We start from the raw sequence: 23,997 nt of genomic DNA, 5'->3' as shown, positions 1-23,997 counted from the left end.
ATCATATCATTTTATCTATAAACATTTCACTGTGTATACTAAATAAGGAGAATATTTAAAATATATATCTATATATTCTCATACTATCACCATACCCAAACAAATTCAACAATAATTTCTTAATGAGACATCTATAAAGAAAACTTTTTATATGGCATCTATCAAGAGCACTTCTTACATTGCATTTCAAGCTGCCTAAGCACAGATGGATTTTGAAAGAATACACAATCCAAGGCCCCATCAAAGTGATCGTCTTGGGGCGGTATAGGCCAAAGAAACACTTGACAGCCCATGGAAGATGCACTGCTGGCCCTACAGCCATCAACTACAAAAACAAACAAATGCACAGAAAACAATTGTGCACCTTAGATATTAGCCATAAACATCTGCTACTGTCCCAGGCTGCCAGACAGGTGGTTGTCACTGAATAAGAAGAAACACCAGAATAGAAAAGTTTGGAAGCAATCCAGGCATCAGTAAATCAAACTCTTCCCTAGAACTCCTAATCTCCTCCAAGCTTCGTGGAATTACAGATACTGGTGACCAATCTCACAGCTGATTGGGAACTTTGGCAGTAAGAACTTACCAGGAGTCATTTACCTCAGGCCACCAGGTCTATATAAGTGTTTCTCACTGCTAAGTGTCTCCTGCTGCCCTGGATCCTGATGGACACAGATGAACTCACTGGAAAAGCATGCATGACTCTGAACAGATCTTATTCTGCAATGTGTCTTCTCTGCCTAAATTCCCATAAAGTGGGTCAAGCCTCAGGAAGTTTCAATGGGAAATAAAAACGACACCTCCAGTTAAGGACAAAAAGGACCTTAGTTACATTCATGAACAGGTTGCCGAACATCTAGTAGACCCAGAGATAGTCTTGACCATGAATTGACCCCAACTGTGGGCTTAACTTGGGCCTCATCTACAAGTCTTGGGAGAAGGACAAGTTCTACCACACAACAGAATTCCAACTAATACATGTGGAAGGAATTAAATTAGAAAATCACCTCTTGGAAGCTTTCGTACTAATAATTGCTTCAGATTAGAATCATCAATGGATGCATCAAACAAGTCTGATGAGAAACAGGTTATTTGCATAGATTCAAATATTTCTAGTTAATTTAAATGTAATCAAGTGTTGGCGAGGAAGGGGAGGAAGGGCAGCCCTTTTGTACTGTTGGTGGGAAAGCGGATTAGTGCAGCCACTGTGGGAAACAGTATGGAGTTTCATCAAAAAACCTAACATGGAACTGCCTTTTGACACAGCACTCCTACTTCTGGCAATATATCTGGAGGAACGCAGAACACTAGTTTGAAAGAACATAAGCGCCCCTATGTTCATTGCAGCATTATTTACAGTCACCAAGATCTGGAAGCAGCCCAAGTGTCCATCAGAAGATGAGAGGATAAAACAGCAGTGAGACATTTACACAGTGGAATTCTACTTGGCCATAAAAAAGACGAAAATTTTACCCTTTGCAACAGTATGAATGGGCCTGGAGAACATTATGCTAAGTAGAATAAGCCAGTCAGAGGAAAACAAATACCATATAATCTCACTCTTATGTGGAATCTAATGAACAAACTGAACCAACAAGCAAAATAGAGGCTCCTAGACAGAGAGCAGGATGACAGCTAAGGGGTGGGGGAATTAGGGGGGTGGAGGGATTGAGCAAAAAGGAAAAGGGACTCATGGACATGGACAGCAGTGTGGTGATTGTACAGGGGGAGGGTATAAGGGGACTAATTGGTAATGGGAAAACATACAATAAAAATGTTTAAGTAATCATTTAAATACATTTTAGTTACTTATTAATTAATAAGTACAAAATACTGCATGCTGAGCCATCCTAACCAAGTGGTAAAGTCAGTATCCCCAGCAGTGGGACACATTGTCATGGCTGGCCCCCAATGTGGCCCACTGCGAACACAGCATTGCCTCTCTGTGATTCCTGTCAGTGATGTAATACCTGAATGTTATCTGGAGGACATATCAGCCAACCACAAATGAAGGTCATTCAACAAAGCAGCACATCGGTCCTTTTCAAGCGCCAAGTGAGAAAAGACCAGGAAACAGTGAGCAATTGAAGGTGACTATAGAGACGTGGAAATTAAATACACTAGGTGACTGTGGATTGGATTCTAGACTGGGAAGGAAAGGATGATTGTAAGGGATGTTGTCAGATCAATTGGGAATATCAAATATCGAATGGAGGCTGCGGGTTGGATGGTGGTGCTCTGTCCCTGCTGATTCCCTGATAGGGGAGGATGTGCTTTGACTGTTCAGCAGACTGTCCTTGTTTTTTTAGGACATCACGTTTACAACCTACTCCCAAATGATTTGGAACAATATGGCAAAATGCAGCAAAACTGTAACCCTTGATGAATCCAAGTGAACAGCATAAAGAAATTATTTATACTATTTTTGCAACTTTTCTGGAAGTTAAAAATTATTGCAAAACAAAAAAAGTTTTTTTTTTTTTTTTAAAGAAGAGGCTACCTACTTTAGCTCCAAGGTTTAATGGTTGCCTGTTCTTTTCTGTGTTTCTACCCCCCTGGCTCTAAGTCACTGCTCCCTCTTGAGTGCTGCCCAGGCAGCCTTCTCACAACTGGAGACAAACAGAGTGGTCTGAGATGAAGCTTTGGCACGTCAGTCTGGGGAATGGGTGAGTGTTTGCGCGTGTGTGTGTGTGTGTGTGTGTGTGTGATATAAGCAGAGGGGCAAAGAATGGACTTGTGCCTGTCCTGGCAGCGTGTAGTGTCCACACACAGAAATGCCACCGGGGGAACCTCCTCAGTGTTGACAGAGGTTAACAATCAGGCTGAGTGAGCCTGTGCCAACACTGAGAACAGTGCATCTCAAATCCCTGACCTAATTCATCGCTGTCAGAGGCAGGCTTCACAGTCATTTTACTGGCCCCTGATGGACAATTTTCTCTCATTTAGAATCACAAAACAGATCAATACAAGAAGATGCAGCCCTGGCTAGTGTGGCTCAGTGGATTGAGCACCGAGCCTGTGAACAAAGGGTTAGCTGGTTCGATTCCCAGTCAGGGCTCATGCCTGGGTTGTGGGCCAGGTCCCCCATAGGGGGCATGTAAGCGGCAACCACACATTGATGTTTCTCTTCCTGTCTTTCTCCCTCCCTTCCCTTCTGTCTAAAAATTTAAAAAAAATCCTAAAAAAAAAAAAAAGAAGAAGAAGATGCAAAACAAGAACGTTTTCAGCCTCTTTTTAAAAAAGATGGGTCTCAGTATCTTCGGAGTTTTTGTCCCCATCTCCCTTCCCGCCCCCAGCCTCTCCTGTTCCATACCAGCAGAGCAGAAGAGAAGCATTGAGTCTGGGTTACTTTTTAAAGAAAATCTCAATTATACATGTTTTATATTTGTCCCTTGTCTGCACAGCTACAAGGACACATTCAAGTATAATGAGTCTGAGGCAAGAAGAAGAGAAAATGCTTCAGTCACATTAAAAAAAATCATTACGTGAGCGGCAAAAGCAGGGTAGTTTGCAGTAATGACACTGTGGCTCATTGCATTTTACTTAATGTTGCAAAGTAAGAAATCTGTGAAGAAAAATAACAACATGGAAGGAGACAACGAACAAAATGTGTGTTGCTTGTTTATTGTGACAAGGATAGCTTCATTTAAATAATTCATGATAATACTTTGCAGTGTGCCACTGAATGTACAATGTGTACTTTGCAAAAATAACAAGGCTTGGTAATATGGGACTTGAATCTAATTCTCTGCTCTTAAGTTTCTGATAAGAATTGGAAAGAAGCTGCCAAAACCGTGATGAAAATGAATAGGAGAACAGCACGGAGAGGTGGCCTGGAGAGGCGTGAGGGAGTTGGGCCAAGGTACCTGTCTCTAGGTGCCTAAGTACCTCTCAGTCTTGTCTGGTTGCTTTACAAACACTCTGTATGTAGCCTGGCAAGGGTCTGTATTAGATGGGTTTCCATGCGGATGCCCACATGACACAGAATAATGACCAGGATTGGGGTATAAAGGAAATGGAGAACCAGATGCTAAAGTCTTCAGTGAATAAAAGAGCACACTCTCTGGCTGGTGTGGCTCAGTGGATTGAGCACCAGTCTGCGAACCAAAGGATGGCTGGTTCAATTCCCAGTCAGGGCACATGTCTGGTTTGCAGGCCAGGTCCCCAGCCAGGGGCATGCAAGAAGCAACCATATATCGATGTTTCTCTCCCTCTTTCTCCATCCCTTCCCCTCTCTCTAAAAATAAGTTAACTAAATCTTTAAAAAATAAAAGAGCATAGCCATAAGGAAGGGAAACTGAAGAGGTTTTTTTGAAAGATTTAAAATATTTTGTATATTCCAATTCATATTATATGGAAGGATATGCATATGCACAAAAATTAGGTTGCATCTGGATGGTGGGATTATGAGTGATTGGTATTGTATTCTTTTAGTTTATTCCAATTTTCCAATGCTTCTTCAAAAGCCTGGTATTACCCTGACCAGTATGGCTCAGTTGGTTAGGCACTGTCCCATAAAGCAGAAAGGTTACCGGTTTGATTCCTGGTCAGGGCACATGCCTGGGTTGTGGGTTCAGTCCTGGGTCAGGCAACTGATTAATGTTTTTCTTTCACATCTCTTTCTTTCCCTTTCTTCCTCTCTTCCCTTCTTTCTAAAGATAAATAAATAAAACCTTTTTCTAAAGTCCTGGTATTACTACTAAACAGACAAAAACAACTAAGGCTTCATCTTGTTCCCTCTAGGTGGACACATGTTCTCCAATCTTTGCTTGTCTAACTTTTACTCTATCTTCAACCTCCAGCCAAATCCTCAGACAAAGCTTTCCCCACTCCCTGGACTAGGTGAGGTCCCCATTACTTTTCCTCTGGCTCTCAGCACAGTCGTAGCTATTTACTAGATATCTGTCAAGCTGGCCAGGCCAGACCCAGATTGTGGAACATGGAGAGCGATGCATGCACGCAGACCTGCCATTGCTGCACCGTGGCAGCATCGCTTTCCCAGTTATTACAGGACGGAGGCCGATGAAGAGACATGGTGCTGGGGGAGGAGCGAGCAGCTTTGTCTGGATCCAAGTCATGTGACTGGTGAAAAGCTGTTTTTTGCAACAATATAGATAATCACATAAGCTGATAATGGGTCTTTAGGGCGATATTTCTGGGGTGATGCCACAACCCCCCTCCGTGTCAGGCTGACCGTTCCTGCCACCCAAACACTGCCCTATGCAAGGATGCTGCCGCCCACTGAGCACTCCCCGTTTCATGCCCCCTCGTATCCTTTGCCAACACTGACACCCTCTACACTGGATGTGTCCTGCCGAGCAAACCAAGCACTGTTTCTGTGTTTCCATTCTTGTTGGTTCTCCAGCTCAGTCCTCTCTCAGACTCACCATTGAAAGTCTGTCTCCTCCGCTGGACTGTAAGTCCCATGAACGAGGAGGACATGGTGGCTGTCTTATCTGCTGCTCTGTCTCAGCACCTAGTAGGGTGCTTACAATTTGGAAAAGGGCTAAAGAAATGTGTGTAAATTAGAAGAAAGAAGGAAAATAATGAAAGTTGAAAAAAGAGAAAATCACTGCATGCCTTCACCTCCTGCTGTCACTGTAACCAGTGACCACCAAGTTAGGGGCTTACAGCAGTGTGAATTTATCCTCTCAGCTCTGGAGGTCGGAAGAGTGAAATCAGGTTCACTGGGCTACAGCCAAGGTGTTGGCGGGACGGGGCCCTTCTGGGGGCTCTGAGGGGAGACTCTGTTTCCTTGCCTTTTTCAGGCCCACCTTCAAAGCCTGCGGCATAGGATCTTCAACTCTCTCTCTCCCTCCCCCTTCCTCTCTCTTTCCCCCTTCTGCTGCGTCATTATCACACTTTCTCTCTGACTCTGATGTCTTTTGCATCCCTTGTCAGGACCACTGAGTCCCGATAATGCAGGACGATCGCCCCATCTCACAGTCCTTCATCACATCTGCATAGTCCCTTCGCCGTATAAGGTAAATCCACAAATTCCAGGGGTTAGGACGGGGACACACTTGGAGGCCATTATTTAGTCTACCACGCTGCTCTAACTTCTGAGACGTGGAAAACACCCCAAAATATTTACAGCGATGTTAACTTGCACTGTCAAATATCCAATAACAGGCACTGACAGCCCCCCTTTTTCTATTTTACAACAAGTTTAGCCTACAGAAATATGAACTTCAGACGGCAGGTCTGCCTTTCACACTGTTCAGTGTTGAGTCCTGTGCGGTCAGAACTATGCCTAGGAGACAGCAGGCACTCAGTATTTGTCGAAGGATGGATGAATAGACTTTAGCTTTTGCCACTGATCATTTACCTCCCCTTCTTTAGGTCAAAATAATCTCAATTCGGGTGTCCATGTGCTTCTGAGAAGCTGGCTCCATCCCTGCCCCCACAAAGCGCCTGATGAAGGCTGAGTCAGGTCCTGTGGGCCAGTCCCCTGGCCGCAGCTCTTAGTCGGAAGTGGGCGTGGACCTAAACTAGTCCAATCAGAGTAAAGCACAAACAAACACTTTCTCTTTGGGGCATCATGGGGGAAGTGTAATAAATGAAGCCAAGGCTGCCGAGGGCAGCACAGAGGGACAATGAGAAACAAGGTGTTGGTTTTATTACTGAACCTCAGGATCAGGCTTTAACTGTAGCCAGGCCTACCTCTGGATTTTTCTGTTATGTGAGAGTCAAGTATGTCCTTTCTCATGTGTGTCAAGTTTAATGTCGCTTACAATGAAACACGTTGTAAAAGCATCAAGTAGCACCACAAGCAAAAGATGAAAAAGGCACCCACAGAACCTGAACCAATAATTTTGTTTCACTGCACTGCGGACAGGAGGGACGGGACACTCACGTGGTCCGTGTTTCGGCCTCCCAGGCGGAGTAGAATCCAGAGGTGGAAGAAGCCTTGGGGACTTCAGGTCGCCTAGGCCTTGTGCCTTACACTTGAGCGTTCACCACCTCACGCTGGGAACGTGGTAAAAACAGCTTCCTTGGCCCCATTCCAGGTGTGATGAACCAACATCTCTATGGAGCGAAACTCATAATCTGTGTTTTCACAAACTCCAAGTGATTCCGATGGGCCCACCCCTTCTCAACGTCGGTGAACTTGAGCGCCCGCTGGTGGAAGAGGCAGTCTGGCAGCTCCAGATGCTGATTCCAAAGTCAGGTACAGAGGGCTGGATGTAGGTGTGGTGGTTTTAAGAGCATATATAACTCCTTTTAAAGCCCTGAATTAATTAACGATTTAGACTCTGACTGAGGGCTGAAAGGCTCTCTGCAGTGTGTGAAAGACATCTGTCTGACTGCTAAATACTTTCTTGTTTTTCCAAATTTGGCTGGTTCTCAGCTAGTTTCTAGGGGTGCCCAACCTGTGGCCTGCACACTGCATGCAGCCCAGGATGGCTATGAATGTGGCCCACCGCAAAATCATACATTTACTTAAAACATTTTGAGATTTTTTTTTGTGATTACATGTGGCAATGTATTTACTGTGTGGCCCAAGACAACCCTTCTTCCAGTGTGGCCCAGAGACACCAGAAGGTTGGACCCCCTGTGTGACCAGAGAAGTGACAACTAGGTAAATGGACTATTATAGACCATTTCAAAACCTGTTTATCCTCCTTTCGTTTAAAAAGAATTTCATTGAATTTACTGGAGTGACATTGGTTAACAAAATTGTATAGGTTTCAGGCATACATTTCTATAATACATCATCTGTGTATTGTACTGTGTGTTCACCGCCCAAAGTCAAACCTCCTTCCATCACCATTTATCCCCCTTTACCCCCATCTACCTCCCCTCACCCCACCTTTCCCTCTGGTAATCTCCATACTGTTGTCTGTGTCTATGATTTTTTTTCTTAATTCTTTCACCTTTTTCACCCAGTCCCCTAGCTCCCCTCCCCTCTGACAGCTGTCAGTTTTCTTTGTCTATGAGTCTGTTTCTATTTTGTTTGTTTATTTTGTTCATTACATTCCACATCTAAGATCATATGGTATTTGTCTTTCTCTGACTGGCTTATTTCACTTAATGCTCTCTAGGTCCATCTATGCTGTTGCAAAAGGTAAGATTTCCTTCTTTTTTGCCACCAAGCAGTATTCCACTGTGTGAATGTGCCACAGTTTTCATCCACTCCTCTGTGGATGGACACCTGGGCTGCTTCCAAATCTTGGCGATTGTAAATAACACTGCAGTGAACACAGGGGTGTATATAGTCTTTCAAACCAGTGTTTCAGGTTTCTTCAGATATATTGCCGGAAGTGGAATCCCTGGGTCATAAAGCAGTTCCGCTTTTAATTTTTTGATGAAACTTCACACTGCTTTCCACAGTGGCTGTACCACTCTTCATCCCCACCAGCAGTGCACTAGGGTTCCCCTTTTTCCACGTCCTCTCCAGCACTTGTTTGTTGAGTTATTGGTGACAACCATTCTGACAGGTATGAGGTGATATCTCATTGTGGTTTTAATTTGCATTTTCCTGATGATTAGTGATATTGAGCATCTTTTTGTGTGTCTATTGGCCATCTGTATATCCTCTTTGGATAAGTGTTTATTTACATCCTTTGGTCATTTTTTTATTAAATTGTTTGGGGGATTTTTTTGGTGTTGCATTGTACAAATTCTTTTTTTCAAGATTTTGTTTATTTTTAGAGAGGGGAAGGGAGAAAGAGAGGGAGAGAAACATCAATGTGTGGTTGCCTCTCACACATCTCCTACTGGAGACATGGCCCATAACCCAGGCATGTGCCCTAGACTGGGAATCAAACCGGTGACCCTTTGGTTCATAGGTCACCACTCAATCCACTGAGCCACACCAGCCAGGGCTGATAAATTATTTATAAATTTTAAATATTAACCTTTTGTCATCATTGGAGAACATGTTTTCCCATTCAGTGGGTTGTCTTTTCATTTCGATGATGGTATCCTTTGCTGTACAAAACCTTTTTACTTTGGCCCTTGCTGGTGTGGCTCAGTTAGTTGGGGAATTAATTCCTGGTCAGGGCACATACCTAGGTTGCAGGTTTGATCCCCAGTTGGGGTGCATATGGGAGGTAACCCATAGATGTTTCTCGGTTACACTGCATGTTTCTTTTTCTCTCCCTTTGTATCTCAAAATCAATAAATGTATTTTTTAAAAAATTAAAACAAAACTTTTTAGTTTGATGTAGTCCCATTTGTTTTTCTTTTGTTTCCCTTCCCCAAGGAGATATAACAGAAAAAATATAGTGCTACAAGAAAGGTCCAAGATTTTACTGCCTGTGTTTTCTAGCATTTTTATGGTTTTAAGTCTAACATTTAAGCCTTTAATCCATTTTGAGTTTATTCTATGAATGGTGTAAGGTGGTCTAGCTTTATTTTTTGCATGTTATCTGTCAAATTTTCCTAACCTCATTTATTGAATAGACTGTCATTGCCCTATTGTATGTTTTTGCCTCCTTTGTCAAATATTAATTAACCACAAAGGCATGGGTTTATTGCTGAGCTCTCCATTCTGTTCTGTTGATCTTTGTGTCTGTTTTTATGCCAGTACCAGGCTGTTTTGATTACTATGGCCTTGTAGTGTAGTTTGTTATCAGGTAGCGTAATTCCTCCAACTTTGTTCTTCTTTCTCAAGATTGATGTGGCTATTCAGGGTCTTTTGTGGTTTCACATAAATTTTTGGAATATTCTAGTTCTGTGAAATACATCTTTGGTATCTTGATAAGAATTGTGTTGAATATAAATTGCTTTGGGATAGTATGGACATTTTAATTCTTCTTACCCCTGAGCACAGTTTATGCTTCCACTTACTTGTATCTGCTTTAATTTCTTTCTTCAGTGTCTTCCAGTTTTCTGAGTACAGGTCTTTTACATCCTTGATTAAATTTATTCCTACATGGATATTTTTGATGCAATTGTAAATAGGGTTGATTGATTTTTTAAAAATTTTTTATTGAATTTATTAGAGTGACATTGGTTAATGACATTATATAGGTTTCAGATATACAATTCTACAACACATCATCTGTACATTGTACTGTGTGTTTACCACCCCAAGGGGATTGTTTTCTTTGTTTCTCTTTCTGAGAGTTTATTACTGGTATATAAAAATACAACCAATTTCTGGATATTTATCTTCTATCCTGTTACCTTACTGAATTCATTTATCAGTTCTAGTAGTTTTTTGGTGGCATATTTAGGATTCTCTATATACAGTATCATGTCATCTGCAAATAGTGACAGTTTTACTTCCTCTATTCCAATTTGTACACCTTTTATTTCTTCTTCTTGTCTGATCACCGTGGTGAGGACTTCCAGTACTACGCTGAATAAAAGTGGTGAAATGGACATCCCAGTCTTGTTCCCCATCTTAAGAAAAATACTTAGGTATGCCCACTGAGTATGATACTGGCTGTGGGTTTATCATATATGGTCTTTCCTTTCACTTTTCTTAAAAAAGAAGGAAAATCAGGGCAGCTCCAGGGCCAGTGAAGTCAAGAACTCCATGACGTCATCAAGGGCCAAAGTACTTCCATATCTGATGTGCTCAACAGTTTGCTTTGGTCCTCAGGATTATCCTCTGAGATGGCTCCCAAATGACTGACTAGTCTGAGCATAACTCTCACACAACAGCGGCCACAGGCTCGGTGGTTGGAAGAGGCCATGTCCCTTCCTCATGTCCCCATTTAAGTCCCTTTGAGAATGAAAAAATGCTGCCAGTAGCTCTCTTGCAGCCACTCTCATACATCTCCCTGGGCAGAATTAATATATACACACTGTTTCCTAAACCAGACACCGCCAAAAGGGATGGAATTAACATGATTCTGTCTAACCCTGACTCTAACCCTTTGTGGGGCAAGGTGATCAGTCACCTCTGCCACACGTGATACCTGGGGTCAAACAGGGCTGCTGTCAGGAAGAGGGAGAGGAATCGGGGGATGGCATGAGCAGGTGGGTTATCCACAGCGACCAGCCCACTAGAGGCATTGAAGGAAGAAGAGGAAAGATCGAGGCAGCTGCCTACGTGTGTGACCAGTCCAACCTTGCAGACATCAGCCCCCGTCCTTCACCGCTCTTATTCATCTCCGTCCTGCTCCTCTTCACATTTAAGATACCACTTGGGGGTATTTCTTCTTTTTTATTTTAATTTTTAAGGTTCTTTTATTTTACTTTTTACAGTAAGTCCTAAAATGTTTTTAAAGTTTTCTTTATCAATGTTTTGTTGGCATACAATATTGTATTAGTTTCAGTTGTACAATGTAGTGATTTGACATTTACATACTTTACACAGTAAGTCTATTAACCATCTATCACCATGCAAACTTATAATTTTATCGACTCCATTTCCTGTGTTTTATACTACATCCTCATGGTTTATTTATTTTATAACTCGAAATGTGTGCCTATTCTTCTTCCTACACCTTTTTCACTCATCTCCGCCCCCCCACCCCCTCCTCCGGCAACCATAAGTTTGTTCTCTGTATCTGAGTCTGTTTCTGTTTTTCTTTGTTGTTGTTTTTGTTCATTTATTTTGTCTTTTTTAAGATTCCACATGCACATGAAATCATATGGCCTTTGTTTTTCTCTATATGACTTATTTCAATTAGCTCAGTATTCTCTAGGTCCATCCATGTTGTCACAAAAGGCAAGATTTCACTCTTTTATATTGCTGATGAACATTCCATTGAAAAAATACATGTATGTATATATCACATCTTTATTTATCTATTCATCTATTAATGGACACTTAGGTTGTTTCATATCTTGGCAATTTAAAATAATTCTACAGTGAATATAGGGGTGCATATATCTTTTCAAATTAGTGTTTTTGTTTTCTTATCTATCCAAAATAAATACTCAGAAATAGAATTGCTGGGTTGTAAGGGGTATTTATTAAGTGGATAAAAGTGGTTTTATTATCTGGCAGTGCTACTGTTTCTCATTTTTTCTTTATATTTAAATTTTTCTTAACCATTGTCCATTTTCTTTTCTAGAAATAGCTTTAAAATCAGTTTCTCAAGGTCCATAAGGAAATTCCATTTGGGGATTTGAGCAGAGATTGAATTGAACTCAAAAATTAATTTGGATTGAACTGGCATTTTTGAACATGAAACATCTTTTTATCCAGGGTTATTTTTTATTATCCCTAATACAAATGTATAATTTCCTAATTAACAGCCTTGCACTTATCTTTTTAGTTATATACAACAAAGACAGGGAAGCCGAGCTGAGATAAGAGAGAGAAAGAGACGGGGAGGGAGAGATAGAGGGGGAGGGAGGGAGGGAGGGACCTAGTAAGATTGTTTGATTCCAAGTATCCAGCCCAGCCTGCAGCTAGACAAACCTTACATCAGTCAACTCACATGCCTTCTCAAGGTTCTTTGAACTGCACTTCTGTTCTTTTCCCCTGGATGCATCCTGACCATGAAATCAAAAGAATAACAGAGAGAGTGGGAGGAAAGATGACAAACATCGCTAATGCATACCAGGGGCTACAAGCGGGCACGCTACGGGGCTTCTCAGACCTGCCGGGCCATTGAGGTCTCCAGGCGGCCACTTCAACACTAATTCTGCTGCAGCCCTCCTGGATACCTCCTTACAAGATTATTAAATACGCAATGCAGACAGACAGTCCCTTGAAACCTCGTCTCCATTTCCCACCCCGAATTCTCTGCTTGGTAGATCTGGAAGCTAATACCATGTATTTTACGAATGGCTGGTAGTACTGCCTGGGCTGCTGCATTTGGGAAGTTGTGCGACGAACTGCAAGAGGTGCCCTTCCCTCAGATGACAGTGTGAGACAGCAGCCCCGGGAGCCGCGTGGCACGACACCCTTAGCTTTTACTGCTGTGCATAATTCCTTTTGGATTTGCTTTAATAGGGGTCTTGAATTAATTAAATGGTGGAAAGTCTTGAATGAAGCAAAGTATTAGTAATCACCTCTATTCAAAAACTTGTAGGATCTTGAAAAATGTTTTCCTCCTGAGAACTATCAGGTGACAATTTCTTTCTGATTACCTCCTTGTTATTGTTGTGACAGGAGTGCTTTAGACATCTTCATTCCTCATTCAACAAGCATCTTCTGAGGGGCTCCTGTGTACCCGGTGTTGCTCTAAGTGCTCGGACACACAGTCACCAGGAGTTCTCACTTGTTGTGGGCAGGCGGATGGTAAGTAAACCAACAAGTACTGAGTATAACATCATGTCAGGTGGCGCCAAGTGCTACAAAGGTATGTTACACCTTATTAAGCAGAGAGACGCCATTTACAAAATGGAAGTGAGAACTTCAAGGGCATGGGTTTGCCTAATACAGGCCAATGAACTCCTCACCATCCACACTCTCCTGCTGTCCCCATCCCCACCCAATTACACGGCTTTGGGTTTTTAATTGCGGTTCTCCTTTTCTTTTGCACTCAAGGGTCTTCTTTCTCAGCTTTATCCACCTCTAACACCCCCTGCCCAAACAAGAAATGCTAACAGTTCACATGACTGCCCATGACCACGGGAGTTCTGTGCAAGGACAGGAACATGTCCAGACCACAAGCTGAAGGGAGGGAAGAGTGGAGATGACTCGAATTTCAAGACCGTGTGAGACATTTAGAAACCCAGTGTGTCCCTGCTTCCTCCCCTCTCCGCCCATTGCCTCCACACAGGAGTCTTCTCTCCAGTGGACGCTCGGTCATTCACAGTGATGTAGCTGTTCTGCGTTCAAAGTTAACCTAGAATTGTGTTGTCTGCAAGATTTCCTCACGGTTCCCAGCTCAGACACACACCCTCAGCTGAGCCCTCCCAGGGCAGCATGGGAGGTAGGGTGGGTGTACTGAAGTGGGGGTGGGGGTGTGTGTGAAACTTTCTTAACTGCACATGGGTTGGTGGCCTCTCTCCCCTCCAACCCCATGGCCAGTTGGCTCTGAGGGAGACATCTGAGGAAAGTGACTCTTTCACTGATCATTACCTCCCTCTCCGCCTGACTCACACACACACACACACACAATCCGTCCATCTCTGGGAAATGATTTTACATGACTGTGGCCCCACCCACCACGCAAAGCTACAAGTTTGAACAGCTCCAGCCCTGGACTGAAAGGCCTTTGTGTGGGGCGTTCCCTGGGACAGAGCGGAGGCCATTTGAAACCGGTCTCACCAGTGTCACCAGTGTGGCAGGTGCAAGCTTCTCATAGGTCTGTCCAAGTGCGACAGCCACAAACAGCCCAGTTTCCTTTAAGGAGTCACAAGAAAGGTGAGCCCAGCCAAGTGGCAGGGGGACAACACACTGGAAACCATTAGACATGTGACCACAAAAGCACAATGTACTTACTGGAGGAAACGCCATGACGGAGGTTCATAAAAATTGCTGGGGGTGAAACATGAGCCGGGAGGGCTGCCCAGGAGAAGGGGCGTTTCAGGTGAGGTGCGAGGGGGAATTTGCCCAAGGGATGGTCTCAGAAGCTGGGCCTTTGGAAGCTGTCTTAAACATCATAAAACTCTGTTGAGGAAATCTTAAATGGTAACACTATGAAATATTTATTAGGAAAGGAACATCTTTGGTGTTTAAATATGTGTCATAGAGACTGAGAAGGAACTTTTACAGAAATTGTGATAGCGTATTTCTGACCAGCACGGCAATATCTTGTTTAAGCTTCACGGCTTTAACCGCCTGGAGCACAACAATGTTATCCAGAAATTACCAAACAAAGCATCTAACACAACGGTTTGAAAACAAGGTATTTTGCACAAATATATAGACTGGCTTAAATATAAAGATTTCAGGCATTCAAAGGAGGCTAAAATCTCCCATTTATTCACAACCTTATTCAGAGTTATTGGGGAATGGGGGCTATAGGAGTAAATATGATTCCAAAGAAACACTTAATTATTAAAAGTTGATTGCCCTGTCACCATTTGACCCAGAAATTCCATTCCTAGGTATATGCCTAAAGGACATAAGTACATCCATATAAAAAAATGTGTACACAAATGTTCATAGCAGCATTATTCAAAGTGGCCAGAATGTAAAAGCAACTTATATGCCCATCAACTGATGAATGAATAAATAAAATATGGCCTATCTGTACCATGAAATATTATTTGGCAATAAAAAGAAAAGAAGTGCTGATACATCCTACAAAACTATTGAACCTTGAGAGCATTATAATACGTGGCAGTAGCCAGTCACAGAAGAGCACACATTGTATGATCTCATTTATATGAAAAGTCCAGAAAAGACAAATTTATAGAAACAGAAAGTGGATTAGTGGCTTCCCAGTGCTGGGAGCTGGAGAACAGGAGACTGCTCCAGGGTGGGGGTGTCCTTTGGGGGCAATGACCATGGTCTAAATTTCCATTGTGGTGATGGTTGCACAGCTCTGAATTTACTGAAACTGTTGAACTTTAAAGGGGGAGATGTTATTATACGTGATTTATATCTGAATAAAGGTGTTTAAAAGGAAGTTGACTGAACTAACTTTAATCTAAACAATAAAATGAGTTGGGCTGTAAGACTTCACCCAAACTGAACACAGTTCGTGTTGGATCAGACGCGGACACGCGGGGTCTGTGGGCGTCGGTAGAAGAGAAGAAATGGCTGATTGAAAGAAAGGGGGAGGAAGGTGGGTAAGAAAGACTTAATTTGGACTTTGGAGAGAGAACCGACTGGTATCAAACAACAGAAGCCACCACTGCAAATTAAAGATGGGTTCAGGATGCCAGGTCTAGACACCAGAATCTGAAAATGGACAGGCAACTTCCCCTAAAATCTGCGGCTCAGAACAAGTGCTCACAGCTTTGTGGGACTACGAAATACAAACAGCTCTCTGCAGAAATACAGCTGCTGGGACACAAAGCAAAGTGATTTCACTGAACAGATTAGTTCCATATCCTTGCCCCACAGAAAGAAGAATCCAGATATCAGACAAAGGATGCGATTTCCAGTGACAAAATGTCAGGCCTAGTGTTAATAAGCCTCAAAGTATACCAGCAGTTCTCTAGTGACCTCTAGTGTTGGCAACTAAAATTGCTTCATTTATGATACATGAGACTACACCACAAAGCAATTATAGATATGGCGTTTGGTCTTTTATTTTCTTATCTTGAAAGCTGTCAAGTTGAAGCAAAAGAAAACCTAGCCAATGCCTGCCATAAAAAGTTCCCTTCCCTGTTTTTTAAGTGTTGACTGAAGAGCTATTTTTCTAAGGCTTTTTTTTTTTTGCAGCTTTTTCAACACAACCAGGAAGATATGTCTCCCCCTGGTGACCCAGTGACTTCATCAAATACAGTCGGTTAACAACCCACTGTGTGCCCACAGGTGCAGGCGAAAGCCCACAATGGAGAAGATGAGTGAGTCGGTAGGGGAGATGAAATGGCCCATCAAAAAAGATGGGCAGGGAAGGGTGCAAGAAAAAGTGGGAGGCAGGTATTACGGCTAAAATAAGCCAGTTTGGTCTTGCACAGGTCTCACTCTAGTACTTCGTGGCAGCTTCCTAAGAAGTTCCAAGTCCCCTCAACCTCACCACCAGGTTGTAGCGAAAGCCATGAACACTTTGGCAAATAACCCCAAACCAGTTCACACAGTCTGTTCTGCAGGTTTAAAACCCAGCTCTCTGACTTTGGGGTGAAAGTTTCCCTCAGTTGAGAAACAACAGGAAACAGTACAAGTTCAAGAAATGGGGTTCCATCATGACCATCACCATTGACCTCAGGCCACCAGAAACCCCCAGACTGACATGAAACAGTCATGAAACCTAGGGAACAATCCCTTCGAGCACCTGCCATCAGCATGGCTGCATTCTTCAGCCACAGCCAGGCATCCACCTGCAGCGCTCTCTAGAATATCCGGTCTGTCCCACATCTTTAGCTTCACTAAAGAGTCTCCATTGTAACATTCACCTGACAAGTTGACAAGCCACTAGTTGCTCTGATTCTAACTACTGTCTGGTATTTGCTATGTTAATCAGCAAAGTATCAGGTGATAACTGAGACCATGACCTTCCCAGTACAATGCTAGTATTAATTCCTGATCAGAATACTTGCTGCCCCTGGTATTTCAGCCAACACCTTTGAATATCACACCATCTTTGCTGGAGTATTTCAAAGTAAAATGTAGACATAATAGGAGAGAAAGTTAAGAGCAAGAACAAGGGCCCACTGACAATCATGGACCACTGCTATACAAGTCTTGCCCATATTCCTAAATGCTGTTACCACGGTTATTTCTCAGATACTTTTCAGATTCATCCATTCGTGTAACCCATCTTTATGGAGTGCCTACCCATGTATCCAATATCTACTTGATGTACTTGTGTGTCTCATAGTTTCAAGGAGGATTTAATATACTAGGGCAATGTTAAAACTTCACTGGCTGAAACTTTTTACAAGTTTTTGCAAAAATTAAATACCTCCCTGTGGTCTGCAGAAATTAAAGCCCCAGAGGTTCTATTTCCCCTCAAGGAAGCAGCAGCAGAAGAGTGTTTATAAACCTTAAACTATCGATGGCTTTGTTTGTTTGTGTTTCCCCCTAGGAGAAAAAAACCCCTTAAGAGTTATATAAACAGTTTACTACGCTTTATTTTCTTTAAGAACCAATGACAATTGTATCAATAGGCCACATTTACCTTAATTGTGATTTAGTGCATTGTAAAAATATCGTGGATAAGAATTCTTGACGTTGCTTGTTCGTCCAGAGGTCAAACCAATGACTTATAAGAGCAACTCTTTCCTGAAAGAGCTATAGAGGGGGGAAAATGACAGTTTTCTGTATAACTGAATTTATTCTTAGTTGCTTAGCAATCCTCAAGGCAGTCTAACAACCTCAGGGCTCATATTTGCATAGCTCTTTACAGGTCACAAAGCGTTTTCACATGCTTAGTAGAGGTCTCTCCCTCCAGCTTAACCCACTTTTAGATACAGACAAGCACGGGCTTGCCAGGTGGGCTGGTGGGAAAGGTGGGTGGGAGATATAATTACACAGGGGCCCATGGAGGCCTCTTTCAAAACAAACAGGTAAAGAATCCTGGTTCTCGTTTCTACCTTAGCTCATATGGCCTGGGGAAACAGATTCCAAATATTTCATCTTGAAAACACAAACTGGCTACCCTTATGGAACTGTGAAAACAAGGCCCTTTGAAGTAGGTTTGATTTTACGAACTCAGAGTCCTGTATCTTCACTGCACCGGCCAAAATGAAAGTTAATGAGTATTGCCTCATAGCCATCGCTAGACGTGTCTCCAGGAAAGACCTACGCCAGGAACCAGCATCCCCCCCACACCTGGGTTTCAGCCCAGCTTTGCTCAGATGACACGTACAAACTCACTGGCTTGATTGCTCAGGTCCCGGCCTGCAGAGCCTCCTCCCTTTGTGAGCCAGCCTTAACCCTCAGGAGCTCTGCAGGCCCAGCCAGCTTCTCCATTAAGGTCTGACTACTTCCTGGGCTACCTTTCAAAGGGGACATCCCCAGGCCATGGAACCACACAGCTGGCACAGGAGGGAAGAGAGGATTGAAGAAATACACAGAGGTGTATCTATACAGGGGTGAGTTAAATTACCAGCCATCATTCACTAAAAGATACATTGGAACTAAGGATATGAAATAATAACAATAGTAATAAGACAAATAACAGAAATAAATATAATGAATAAGAAATAATACAAGAATAAACTCTGTTTCACGTCCTCACAGCTGTTAACCTACCTTTGCCCACCCCTGTACATTAACTCTCTCCACACCACCAAAGCACTTCTTTTTCTGTCTTCCCTGTCACAGTAAACAGTGTGTGCTCTGGAGATTGCTCTTTTGTCCCTGGAGGTACAGAGGAAAGGGGACACAGATCTGGAGCTCCCCATAAGGTAGGATTTGGGGACTGGGGTGAGAAGAAACCATCTTTGGTGCAGGCACATGTACGTTTATTTTAAGATGATTCAAAAACTAAATTCTTTAGAGGTGTTTCCCCCCTGAGAAAAAGCATATGGCGACATGCAACCCAACATATTGTAGTAAAATCAGCCTCACAAGGGAAACTTGCTTTGTTCTAGACTATGAAACTCACCTGTCTGTTTAAAGACTTGTTGCTAAATGGCGTCCAGGCACTGAATCTTGTGTGGAAGCTCTCCATTTCCAGGGTTTTTCTGGAAGAATTCCCAGCTGACATTTCAGCAAATTATTTTCTTCCAGTCCTAGAAACTAGGTTCATTTCAATAGATGTTTAATTAAGATCAACTAGAAACATCCAGTATATTAATATTGTCCTTATAGAAATTATGTAATTACAGCAATTCCTTTACATATAGATCCATGGAAGATAATCCACACAGACACACACAGGGAGTTCATGTCATGACTCCAAGTCATTGTGATTCATTCTGCCCTTGTCTCATTGCACCCAAACGTGAATCTAAACCAGAGCTGTTTTCACTCAGCTGGGAGAATGACTTAGAAATTGGAATGATTCTGTATCAGCCAGGAATACAGACTTTATTTCCCCTCCCCCCCCCACCCCCCCGAAAAGCAAGACTCTGAAGAGCACAAAGGTGCCACTCTACCTGTCTATCTTTTGAGGATACAAGTCAAAGAGAATGCAGAGAAAAAAATTAAGCGAATGCATTACTGTTATTATCTCAGAGTCCCTGTGGGTCAGGAATCTAGACAGAGCTTAGTGGAGCACCACCTTTGGCTACTAGGGCTGCCATAGCAGAACGTCACAGACCTGGGGGCTTGAACCACAAAAAAATGTTATTTTCCTCAGTTCTGAAAGCCAGAAGTCCAAGATCAAGGTGTTGTCGTGGCTGGTTTCCGGTGAGACCTCTCTTCCTGACTTGTAAATGGCCACCTTCTCACTGTGTCCTCACAAGACCTTTCTTCTGTGTACACATAGAATTGGGAAGGAGGGGCTGAGAGAGAGAGAGAGAGAGAAAGAGAGAGAGGGAGGGAGAGAGAGAGATCTAGTGTCTCTTCCTCTCCTTATAAGGATACTAGTCTTAATGGATTAAGGCCCCACCCTTACCTCATTTAATTTTCATTACCTCTTTATAAGTTCTGTCTCCAAATATTGTCATGTTGGGGGGGTAGGGTTTCAACATATGAACTTGGGGAGGCACAAGTAAATCCATAACAGGTACCTCTGCTTCAAGGTCTCTCATAAAGTGCTGTCATTTGAAGGACTTGGAGCTCATTCTTCTGACTCTGGGCAGGATTCAGTTGCTCACAGGCTGTTGGACGGGAGGCCTTGGGTCTCACTGGCTGTTGGCTGGCTGGAGGCTTCCCTTGCTGTCCGTGCCACATGGGCTTCTCCACAGGGCGGTTCAAGGGCACCTGGCTCCCATCAGAGGGAGCGAGTGGAAAAGCAGGAGAGGGCACACAAGAGAAAAGCTGTGGTCTCTCTGGAACCGAATTACAGAAGTGATAGCCCATCATTTTTGCTCTATTCTATTAGTGAAAAAACAAGTCACTAGGTCCAGCCTACGCTCAAGGGGAGAGGATTACATAAGAGACAAACAGTAACGCAGTCCACCACAATTTAGCCTTTGGGCCAGTTCCTTCTTTCCCCACACACAGAGCACATTCACCCACTTTTTAAGGGAGACAACCCAAAAGTTCCATCTCATCAATATTTTTAACTTAGATTCCAGGTGGCATGCATGATTCATAGCAGTCTCTACAGATCCAGATATAGCCCCTGTTGACCTAGAGATCTCTGAACTAAGAAGATAAGTTTTCTGGCTCCAGCTCCTATATACAATATATATAATGGTGGAACAGGGAAAGCATAACTATAATAAATATCCTGATTTGTAAAGAAGAATGATGTATAAAAGAGTTAATCCGTAGCGATTCTGAAATCCTGCTGGAGAAGGCTGGGGCCCAGTGATTATTCTTAGTCTCAAACCATCACATTCTCTTTTAGACCATGTCCATGATTCCTCTGATCATACCACTCTCTCAAAATCTATCTCAAGTTATGTACTTGATTCTAGGTAGTGCTACATGCCACAATTGTTTAGAGACATTTCTCTCTCTCTAAGATTAATTGCAAACATTTTGAGCCTGTCCGTCTTCCTTAGGAAAGACCAAACTGGAAGTTTACCTTCCCTGTGGTATATTTGCAAGAGACAGTATTTGCTGGACACCATCTTGTTCCATTTGGAGATCCTAACAAGGGTGTGGCAGCCACACCCTGGACTTGGCCCTTGCCCACTAGGCAGACTTTAAAGCAGACTTAGTTGATCAAATGCCTTTTCAGTTGCTTCTTTACTAATTGAAGTTATGAATCAGTTGCACCTTCCAACCTTGCAAGTACCTGAGTTTTTTGGCTGTCTCTACATTTCTTTATACTCCTGCTCACAAACCAGCCAAAATATTTTCTGAGCTCCTTTATTTCTTGTAGTACTTTGGCAAATGCAGCCAGTGGTAATGAACTCATTCTAATAACATTAATCTTCTAACTCTTTGCATAAAATACAAGCTAATTAGGTACATAATATGCCCTTTACCCTTATAAAAGTATATTCAAGACTATACTTTTATAATTTTTTTCCACTGTATAGCATGGGTTGCCATCTTTCCAAGTGTCCAATAACCAATTCATGGTACGAGATTGGATGTTAATGTCACATAATTTGAAATGTGTTGCTCTTATTATAGTAGCACCCTACTCTTGGACCAATATTTGTATCTATCAAACATTTAGAGGAGAGGCCTGGCTGGTGTGGCCCAGTGGGTCGAGCACTGGTCTATGAACTGAAAGGTCACCAGTTCGATTCCCAGTCAGGGCACCTGCCTGGGTTGTAGGCCAGGTCCCTGGTTGGGGACATGCAAGAAGCAGCTCACATATCAATGTTTCTCTCCCTTTCTCCCTCCCTTAGCCTCTCTCTAAAAATAAATAAATAAAATCCTAAAAAATATATTTAGGGGAGAAATAACAGTAATCTTAAACAAAATCTTCCAGAGAACAGAAAAAGTGGGAATTATTACCAAATCCTTTTATGAAGTCAGCACAACCTTGTTACCAAAACTCAACAAGGACCTTACAAAAGATGAATATTATAGGTTTATTATTATAAACATAGGTGCAAATATTCTGATGAAAGTATCAATACCAAACCTGACATGTATAAAAAAGGTAATATATCACCACTAAAGTGGATTTATTCTTGGAATGAGAATTTGGTTTGATATTACAGAATCAATGTTCTTCTCATATTAACAAAATAAAGAAGAAAAGTATGTGATAATCTCAATAGATACAAAAAGTAAATTTGATAAGCTTCAACGTCCATTAAAACAAAAAATCTTAGCAAACTATGCCTTGAAAGGAACTTCCTAATCCAAATAAGTACATATTTGGAAACATAGCAAACATCAAATTTAGTAGAGAAATGTTGAAACTTTCCCCTCTGATCACTACTATCATCTTTATTCAACATTGTTCTTGAAATTCTGTCCAAAGAATAAAGCAAAGAAATAAAATACAATGTATAGTGATGGAAAAGAAAAAAAAAATGTCATTTTTAATGGCATAATTGTATGTAGAAAATACTAAAATATCTACAAATCAATTGTCAGGCTTAATGCAGAAGCTTAGCCAGGTTATTGCACACAAGAAAAACATTAAAAACAATCTGGATTTCTGTTTACTAACAAGAGAACTTTATCAAACAACAATATACCATTTGTAAAAAAAAATTAAATACAACTTAAAGCAAAGAGGGACAAGTATTCTGCATAGAGTACTAAATATTTCATCAAGAGAGCATTTTAAAGACCTAATCAAGACCATACATCTCTATAGATGTTGGTTCTACCAAACTAATCTACAACTCAATACAATCTCAGTCAAAACCAGCAGGTACAGTGTGTGTGTGTGTATGTATTTGACAAACTCATAAAAAGTGTATGGAAATGCAGAAGGGCAAGAATATTAAAGGCAGCTTCAGAAGGAACAGTGGTAACATTTAGTCTACATGATATCAGGACTTATTACAAAGCCAGTGTAAATAAGAGCATGAGATATTGGCACAAGGACAGACGGACAAACGGAAAGGACCAATGCAACAGACTCACGTATATGGACAGCTGATTTACGACAAAGGTGGTAGTGCAGAGCAGTGGAGAAAGGAAGATTCTAGAGAGCTACTTAGGGGATATGGCAACTACCCAGTTGGGCCCAGCTGACCTTCGGAATCATGAGAAATAATAATTACTGTTTTAAGCCACTAAATTTTGGGTGACTTGTTATTCAGCAATAATAACTGATATGAAATTGGTATCCAGAAGGAGAGTATTGTCATAGCATAACATAAAGCACATGACATTGACTTCAGGAACCTGTACTAGCACTGCCTTGCTTCAACCAGTAGGATGTTGTGGAAAGTAAAGATTTGCAACTTCTGAGTCTGGGCCTTTTTTGTACTCCTGAGATCTAGCTGATGGCAAATAAATAAGCTTGGGATGGATGACTGAGACCACATGAAGAGAGAGAGGTTGAGCCAGCCCCCACCTGTTTCAGCCACCCTAGCCAGTGCACCAGATGTGTGAATGAAGCCAGCTTAGGTGTCCTGTTCCAACTGATCTCCTAGGTAAATGCAACCGCATCAATGAGCCCAGACTATAACAGGAAGCAGAAGAACTGCCCAGGTGAGGCCAGCCAATCCAAAGAACTGTGAAAAATAATGGTTCTTGTTTCAAGCTACTCAATGTTGGGATGGTTTCCTGTCCAGCACAGACTGACAAAGCCATGTGTTGTGGGCATGCAGAACTCTCACGTACAGCTGCTGTGGTATAAGTACTTCGAAAAACTGTTTGGTGTCAGTTCCTAAAGTTGAACATATGCATACACTTGACCCAACAGAAAAACATGAACACGTGAATCAGATAAATCCATAATATTCACAGCTACATCAGACATCTTCAAACTGGAAAAAGCCCAGGCATCCACCTACAGTTGAAAGAATAACTATATTGTCGTATATTCATACACCCATTAACAATCTGCTGCTACACACAAAAATATGTAGGACTCACAC

General features: G+C 42.2%; 1 protein-coding gene across 2 annotated transcripts in view; it reads right to left on the bottom strand.

Annotated features, from left to right (window-relative positions):
* The window catches only part of ECT2L (epithelial cell transforming 2 like), a 67,308-nt gene extending 45,628 nt beyond the window's left edge, over positions 1 to 21,680 (bottom strand). Inside the window, exons 1-4 of one of the 2 annotated variants that reach the window (XM_036024782.1) lie at positions 20,095 to 21,680; positions 19,683 to 19,836; positions 19,026 to 19,159; positions 17,595 to 17,707 (exon numbers count right to left, since the gene is read on the bottom strand). In XM_036024782.1, coding sequence (XP_035880675.1) covers positions 17,595 to 17,707; positions 19,026 to 19,127 — 215 coding nt within the window. In that variant the 5' untranslated portion in view covers positions 19,128 to 19,159; positions 19,683 to 19,836; positions 20,095 to 21,680. The remainder of the gene's footprint in view (positions 1 to 17,594; positions 17,708 to 19,025; positions 19,160 to 19,682; positions 19,837 to 20,094) is intronic. The other variant, XM_036024781.1, reaches the window with a different exon arrangement.
* Between the last annotated feature and the right edge of the window lie 2,317 nt (positions 21,681 to 23,997).

This window comes from Phyllostomus discolor, chromosome 4 (assembly GCF_004126475.2).
Source record: "Phyllostomus discolor isolate MPI-MPIP mPhyDis1 chromosome 4, mPhyDis1.pri.v3, whole genome shotgun sequence".
Lineage (NCBI taxonomy): Eukaryota > Metazoa > Chordata > Mammalia > Chiroptera > Phyllostomidae > Phyllostomus > Phyllostomus discolor.
The sequence above is the reverse complement of the archived record's forward strand: the minus strand, read 5'-3'. Positions and strand labels throughout refer to the sequence as shown.